At 40.1% G+C, this 8,600-nt stretch overlaps 1 protein-coding gene across 1 annotated transcript in view; it reads right to left on the bottom strand.

The window, feature by feature from the left end:
- CEP55 (centrosomal protein 55kDa) overlaps window positions 1-7,561 on the bottom strand; it is a 23,631-nt gene extending 16,070 nt beyond the window's left edge. Inside the window, exons 1-3 of the mRNA XM_006831149.1 lie at window positions 7,373-7,561; window positions 1,396-1,671; window positions 744-812 (exon numbers count right to left, since the gene is read on the bottom strand). Of these exons, the coding sequence (XP_006831212.1) occupies window positions 744-812; window positions 1,396-1,671; window positions 7,373-7,555 (528 nt within the window). The 5' untranslated portion in view covers window positions 7,556-7,561. The remainder of the gene's footprint in view (window positions 1-743; window positions 813-1,395; window positions 1,672-7,372) is intronic.
- Between the last annotated feature and the right edge of the window lie 1,039 nt (window positions 7,562-8,600).

Below are 8,600 nucleotides of genomic sequence, written 5' to 3'. Positions count from 1 at the left end.
TCCCAATGGAAACCATCAATCCATTTACTTAGGCTATAACAGTGTTACCAGACATTTAAAATGACTTCATTTCATACACTACTAGAGAAAGGAAGTACTAAGTACTGAGTATACAAATACATTTCTCTCCCAAGCTATGAAAAAAAATTCTAGTTCCAAGAAAAGGCTTTCGAATTAAAGAATATACCTTACATGGATAAACAAAAAGAGATGACATCTTTAAAAAAGCTATGAAATAAGTAACATTATAATAATATAACAGTTAAGGAAATTAGATGTACGCAGTGGACAGCTATTGATGAGGCATTTGGAGGCAATGGATAATGTTAAGGTTTTCTAGCCCAAAGAGATCATACTAAAAAAAACCAAACCCACTGCCATGGAGCCAATTCCAACTTCTAGTGACCTTGTACAGAGATTCACAGATATTCAGTCTTCACAGGGACAGTCTCATCTCCCATGGAGCAACTGGTGGGTTTAAACCTCCAACCTTGGGGTTAGCAGCCCGCTGCTTATCCCACACACCTCCAGGGCTCCTAAAAAGAGGCCACAGTCCTCCTGAGGGCCCAGGAAGAGCAAGGCAATAGCCTAAAGGGGTGATGACAATCCACTTGGTTCTCCTGTCTCATCTGGAGGCTTTTGAAAGTCACAGCACCAATGGTGCCCATTTTCATAAATTTAAGAACAAATGCATTAGCCCTCGTCTCTTAACCCAGAACTTATCGAAAGGAAAATGAACTTACATCTTTCAGCTGTATTTCCATTTCATGAATATTACTCATAGATGAATTGAAGCAACTTGTAGCCACAGTCTATAAGTAAACCAATAATAGTTAATACCACAAATTTAACAGTATTTTCACATTATTCTTAGTTCATAATACCTTACAGAAGCATCCAAAATCTAGATCTAGTATGAATAAAAAAAGCCAAACTTACTGTCACTGAGTTAATTCTAACACATATTTACCCTATATAAGGCTTCCGGGGCTATAAATCTTTATAGGCACAGAAAGTCTCAACTTGGTCCCTTGGAGTGGATAGTAGGTTTGAACCTCCAAACTTGTGGTTAGTAGCTCCCTCAATGCTTAACTCACTGTACCACCAGGGCTTCAAAAGGTTTGTGTCGAAATGGAATTAAAAGATACTGGAATTTTTCCATGAACTTTCGGAAGCTCCCTCATATATGTTGATGAACCATCATGGGTACCACAGGACCATAATCAGAAACCTCCTTGAACTGGAAAACCCTGAGATTTCAGATCTTCTGTACCCTAGACCACCAGAGGAGACTGCTGATTTTCATTAAAAGCAGACAAAACACTAGGTTATGGAAATAAAATTTGAAAAATATTATTTTCATACAAAGTTGCAAGAAAGGTAACTTATTTGTACCTGTGATAACCGGAGTGTACTGGCTTTGCTTTCAAGTTCAGCAAGTCTCGCCGTGGTAGCAGACAACTGTTTTTTTAATATATCTGTCTCTTCAGATAAAGATTTCAACAGCTGTTCCCTCCTTTCACCTTCCTTTGTTTTCTCTTCCAGTTGCTCCAGCAATGCAGTCGAACTGTATCTTGTTTTCAGCTGGTCTCTGAGTCGCTGTATTTCTTTATCCTTCTCTGTGAGGTGATAGGCATTCTTCTCCCTCTCAGCTTCTAAGAGCCTAATTTTCTAGACATAAACTAAGAAGCATCTTAGAACAAAGCCAGGTCCAATATCAAGCTAAACAATTTTCTTTAACAAGCATTTATAAAGCATTACATAGCAAGTCAGGGTTATACTAGGCACAAGGATCAATTAGAAAATGAAACCAGGAACTTATAGATGAATTAACACAATAGGCTAAGTACTGTAATTAAGATAGAAAATGAATGGGACACAGGCACCGAGAAAGGAGAAACCAACTCTGTCTAGGATAGGGTGAGAACACTAAAGAAAAGCTGGCAGCCACATGAATGTCTGATCCCTATTGCTCCACCACACTGCGCTTAATAAAGTCAAAGGCTCAAGTGAGTCGTGAGATATATGCGCAAGTGATAGATGCTCATGAATGAACTTGTTGTTGTTGTTATGTGCCGTGGAGTTGGTTCCGACTCACAGTGACCCTGTACAGGGTTTCCAAGGCTGTAAATCTTTATGGGAGTAGAAAGCCTCATCATTCTTCCGCGGAACAGCTGGTAGTTTCGAACTGCTGACCTTGCGGTTCACAGCCCAATTCGTAACCACTACGCTACCAGAGCTCCTTGAGCCAGACTGAAAAACTACAGAATGTTACAGCTGTACATTCAAAGATGCATTCACTAACCGGATTAATGGTGACTAATGATTTGGTCTAGAAGGCAATCTTTTAACAGTGTCCAACATTGATAAAGAAAGCATGCTTGTTGAACCGCTGCTGTTGAAAGGGTTAAAGAGTAGATAGGCAAACGACAGAGACAGTGAACAGAATGACACGACAGGCTAACAAGGTACAAACAACATACAGCTAAAAATGTGCATTTAGCAGAGAAAAAGAAAGTTGTTCAAGTTTAAAAGGGGAAAATTTGATTGCTCATGTGGAAATTAAGAGGGGATTTCGGCCACAAGCTTAAGATAAGTCAATGGTATGATATGGTTGCTGAAAAAGCCAATATAATTTTAGACTTCAACACAGTACACTGTCTAAGTAAGTGGAAGTAACAGCATTATTTCAATCCATGTTTGCCAGAACACATTTGTGGCACAGCTTTCAATTCTGGGTGCACATTTCAGGGGGATATGGATAAACCACAAAAGGTTCAGAAGCATGACCAGGAATATATGTAAAAGCCTGAAAAACTGAAGAATATGGTGGCTGTTTGTATAAAAGTATGAGAACTCAAGTATTTCCTAAAAAATCTGATACACTGTCATTGTGGCTAAGAAATAGGCCTATTTTTTCTAACAATAATTGGCACAATTAAAGCAAATGGATAGAAGTTACAAAAAGTTTAATTTCAACTGATTATAAGGAACCCAAGTTTTCACAACCAATACTCACCAAAAATGGAATGAACCAGAAAGATATCTTTTAGGGAAGCTATCAGATTCCTCCACCACTCGTCTGTCAGTTTGTCGTACTGTGGTGGCTTGTGAGTTGATGTGATTCTGGAAGCTATGCCACCAGTATTTTAAATACCAGCAGGGTCACCCACGGTGGACAGGTTTCAGATGAGCTTCCAGACGAAAACAGACTAGGAAGAAGGAGTGATGAACTACTTCTGAACATTTAGTCATGGAAAACCTTATGAACAGCGGAGAAACACTGTCAGATATAGTGCCAGAAAATGAGCCCCACAGGTTGGAAGGCACTCAAAATGCGACTAGGGAAGAGCTACCTCCTCAAAGAGGAGTTGACCATGATGACGTGAATGGAGTAAAGCCTGTGGGAGTAAAGCCCAATTTGTACATGGACCAAGAGGCAGTTGTTCAAACAGAATATGGGAACACTGGATGGTTTAAAATTAAGAAAGGTGTATGACAGGGTTGTATTCTTTCATCATACTTATTCAACCTGCATGCTGAGCAAATAATCCGAGAAACTGGGTTCTATGAAGAAAAACATGACATCAGGATTGGAAGAAGATTCATTAACAACCTGTGATACGCAGATGATACAACCTTGCTTGTTGAAAGTGAAGAGGACTTAAAATATTTACTGATGAAGATCAAAGAGCACAGCCTTCCATATGGATTGCATCTCAATGTCAAGAAAACAAAAATCCCCACCACTGGACCAATAAACAAGTTTAATTCTTATCAATGGAGAAAAGAGTGAAGTTGACAAGGACATCATTCTTCTTGGATCAACTATCAACACTCATGGAAGCAGCAGTCAAGAAATCAAATGACATATTACATTAGGCAAATCTGCTGCGCAAGACCTTTTTAGTGTCAGCTTGAAGACTAAGGTGCGCGACCTAAGCCATGGTATTTTCAATAACCTCATCATATGCATGCAAAAGCTGGACAGTGAAAACCGTAGAATTGATGCTTTTGATTTATGGTGTTGGAAGAGAATATTGAAAGTGCCATGGGATGCCAAAAGAACCAACAGATCTGTGTTTGAAGAAGTGCAGCCAGAGTGCTCCCTGGAGGCCTGAATGGCCAAACTTCGTCTCTCATACTTCAGACATATTGTCAGGATGGACCAGTTGCTAGAGAAGGATATCATGTTTGGTAGGGTGGAGGGTCAGAGAAAAAGAGGAAGACCCCCAGCGAGATGGACTGGCCAAGTGGCAGCATCAATGGGCTCAAAAGTGGCAATGATAGTGAGGTTGGCCCAGGATTAGGCAATGCTTCGTTCTGCTGTGCGATGAGTCGGTACCGACTCGATGGCACCTAACAACAACGACAACAAGGCTTTTGGTCTGTGTCAATGTAGGATAAACACTGGACTGTTAACAGAAAGGTCGGTGGTTCAAACGTGCTAGCCACTCCTCGGAAACCCTATACATGGTCGCTAAGTGTTGGAACCAATCAATGGCACTTAACAACAGTGTTTTGTTATGTTGTATGTGAAGGCTACAAAAAGTTTGTGAAAATTTTTCATTATCTTTTAATTACATTTTTCCATGAACTTTTGAAGTCCCCTGGAACAGGGTCACTGTGAAGCCAGAACTAACTTAACAGCAGCAGCGATTCTCAATGACCCACTGTCATTGCATCAGCTCATAGCAACCCTACGTAGGGTTTCCGAGACTTGTAAACTTTGGTGGGAGCAGAAATCCTCGTCTTTCTCCTGCGGAGCAGTTGGTGGGTAAACCTGTTAACTGCAAGGTCGGTACAGCTGTTGGTCTCTCCATGTGCGGATGAAAGAGGAGTGATGAGAATGGAAGTCATCTGGAATAAATTCGTCTAAAGGGCTAATGGAACACGTGAACATTGGTCCCCACGACTCTGAGAGCAGAACTAGATGATGCCTAGCTACCACTACCAACTATTTTGAAAGGGATCACATTAGAAGGTCCTGGATAGAGTGGGAGATAGTATGGTACAAAACTCAAATTATAAAATACACTGGTCTTACTGGTCTGAAAGAGACTGGGGAAACCTGAGACAATGGTCATCAGTCACCCTTCATGTCTGGAATGGAACTCACTTTTATGGCCCAATTTTCAACTAAATATTGAATAGTTATACATGGACGACAACAACACTAGTGAGGTATGCTCATCATCAAATGGTCAACCATTACCCCAGGAGAAAGTTGAGAAGGATGGGAAGGCGGGTGGACTAGAAATAGAAACCACAAGCAGGAAGTGGGATAACTGTTGTTACATGGAGGGAACTGCAATCATTAAGATGAAACAAAATGTGTGATTTGTTGGATGTAAAACTGATGAGCTGCCCTGTAAACTTTCACTCAACTCACAACAAAAAGTTTTAAAAAATGCTCTTCAACCTTAAATATAGTATAAAGATGATCAGGAAAACTCATGTAACCAATTGCCAGAAAGCTATAGGATGATGATATTAGGTTATGATTTTGTTGTAAATAACGATAAAAACAGATCCTAGTGCTGTTTTTATCGTTATTTACAATAAATTACACTAGTGAACAAGTGGTTCAGTGCTTGGCTGCTAACTGAACAGTTGGTGGTTCAAACACATCCAGAGGCACTGAGGGAGGAAGAAGTGGCAATCTGCTTCTGTAAAGGTTACAGAAATTCTACTCCGTTAACAGAGTTGTAATAGACTTGTTGACATCCAACAACAACAACAATAGTGCTATGTTGAAGGTGTAGATCCATTCATCAGAATGCTTTAACTACTTCTAAAACAAACTTGGGTACCTAATGACCTAAAAACACATACTCAATTATACTTAAAAAATGAGAGAAGTTAATAAAGACTAGACAATATCTCAGATCCCTGGAGTGATGTTGTAGGATAAACACTGGACTGCTAACCTCAAGGTCAGCTGTTCAAATCCACCAGCCGCTCCTTGGAAACCCTATGTCACCATGAGTTGGAACTGACTCAACGACATTTAACAACAGACAATATATAAGAAAGTTGCAGTACTTGACCTGACTTCAATGGCTGGATTATCAGAACTCGACTAGAAGAAGAAAGAAGAGGAAATAAAGAGTAATCCACTACAATTTTATGAACTTGACCTACACTTATGGATGTAGTAGCTCAAAAGACGGAACAAATCTTTACAGTGAGGATCATTCCCACCACCTTGGTACAAGGGTTGACAGGGATGGGCAACTTAGACATTGGCTACTCAAAAAGGAGGGGCTATAAAGGCAAGAAGTGACTGGCTTAAAAGCTTTCAAGAGGGAGATGCGATCAAGAGGATGTAGAGGAAGGTAGACTCTCCAATGAGTGGTTTCCAACCTGTCTGGATGGGGCTGGTGAAAGGAGATGGGGATAAGACTCTTGTGGTTCAATAACGAATAATTGCTATCAGGACTGACTGTGAGTGTTGCAAATGTAAAGGTAGACGTTTTGTAACAAAAGGAGAGGAATGGTTGATCTTGCAGTCCAGGAGCAGAGGTCCCTGGGACCATCAAGGCAGAAGACTGGAGTGCGGGACCCTATCCACAGGAGTAGTGATGCCAGATATGGAGGCAGAGGTGATGACATGGAGAGATGGAGCAGCTGGGAACTCTGGACTCAGGGAGGAAGAAGGTCTGTGTGCTGATGACTGAGGGGCAGGATTGTGGGGTGTACCCTTTGGTTGTTTGAATGGTGATATATTCCTGAGTGCTTCGGTGTGCATCCAAACAACAACAACAAAACAGAGGGAATGGAAGCAAATGCTGTTGAATGATGATCATGGAGGGGACTGGAATTATTGCAATGAAACGAAATACGATAGGATGAATGTAGAGCTGATGTTCTCCCATGTAAACTATCACTCAATTCACAATAAAAACTTAAAAAAAAACAACAGGTAGCCTATGATTGATCAAGAGGCATTGATTGGTAGTGAAGAAGAAATCCAATGTGCACTGAAGGCATCTGCAAAGAACAAGGCTCCATGAATTGATGGAATAGAATTGAAATCTTTAAACAAACAGATGCAGCAATAGAGACACTCACTTATCTACACCAAGAAATTTGGAAAATAGTTACCTGGCCAACTGATTGGAAGAGATCCAAAAAGACAAGCCAACAAAGTGTAGAAAAAAAAAATTAAAAAAAAAAAAAAAAAGAAGAAAGTTGTAAAACCAAAGTACAAAGTAGAAATTAAGATCCAAAGACAAGGTCAGGTTTTCCAAAATGACTGAACTGTATGGGACACAGATAATGGCAAGAAAAAGAAAGCAGCTTTAGGAAAACATTGACAAGTTTTATAGAAGAGCATTACTACAAGTGAAAGGGTTCTAAGACCAGTTACCTCTATAAGCCTGTGTCTGTCTTTGTCAGTCAGCTTTCCTTTTCCATTTGTGACTCCATCCACCGATGTTTTTAAGGCTGCAATTTCTCCCTTAAATTTCTCTAATGCTGTTTCTGATTTGGAGTTACTAGACTTTGCTCCCCATTTACTTTTAATTAAATCTTTGGGACTTCTGGAAGACATCTTTGAAATTGTCTGTAAAAAGAAAAATACAGTTACATTTTATAAGCCTGAGTTTAAAAGTTCAAATCTCAGGTCTAAAGCTATACAGGGTCACCTATACAGGGTTACTAGGGGTCAGAACTGACTCGACAGCACTTAACAACAAGAAGTCACCTATCTGCTCTAAATAGAAGTGGTATTTCCAAATCAGTGGGGTTAATGGAGAGACATTGAGGAAGGTTTCTAGGTTACTGGCAACATTTTTTTTTTGTTGTTGTTCTAAATCTTAGTGGTAGATACACAGAGTATTCACCTTTTAAAAATATGCCAACCTGTATACTTGCATTTATTACAACTTATGTGTTGTGATGTTTTCTGTGTCATACTTCAATTAAAAAGTTTTCTTTAAAAAAAAAAAATGCAGAGGCAACTAAGGATTAAGCTATTAAATGAAGCTTGAAAGTAGTTCACCACCACAGGCAAATTTTACATAGGAATAAAAAGTTGATGTATATTACATAAGGCCCTGAAATGTCATTTCTCAACATAATTGTATGTCCTGTTTTAGAAGCTATGCTTATGTCAGATCTATCTTAATGTGATTTGAGAGAGCAGCATGTTTGTTGTTATTAAGTGCCGTGGAGCCGCTTCTGACTCACAGCAACCTGGTATAGTGCTTCTGAGGCTAAACACCTTTATGGGCGCAGAAAGCCTATCTTTGTCTGAAGAAGTGACTGGTGGCGTGAACTGCCAATCTTGTGTTTCTCTCCAGTGCTTATCCTGGAGCACCACCAGTGCTCCGCCTGAGAGAGCATATTGTCTAAAGATGTTCTAAGAATCTAAGATGAGACATTTATAGGGAAAGGGGCACAGCAATCAAGGAACTCAATAAAAGTATTTTTAAAAAGGACATGGAGGCTGCATCTGACTTCCTCAGACTTCACAAGGTGGGAGGAGGAGAACCAACAGCAGCATCAACCCATGGCCGACTCCTGTGAGGCTGAGGTCAGATATGCCCCATCCTCCAGCCTTCCTAACCAATTCTGACACCAACATCCCTCCATGG

This window comes from Chrysochloris asiatica, unplaced genomic scaffold (assembly GCF_000296735.1).
Source record: "Chrysochloris asiatica unplaced genomic scaffold, ChrAsi1.0 scaffold00003, whole genome shotgun sequence".
In the NCBI taxonomy this organism is placed as follows: domain Eukaryota; kingdom Metazoa; phylum Chordata; class Mammalia; order Afrosoricida; family Chrysochloridae; genus Chrysochloris; species Chrysochloris asiatica.
The sequence above is the reverse complement of the archived record's forward strand: the minus strand, read 5'-3'. Positions and strand labels throughout refer to the sequence as shown.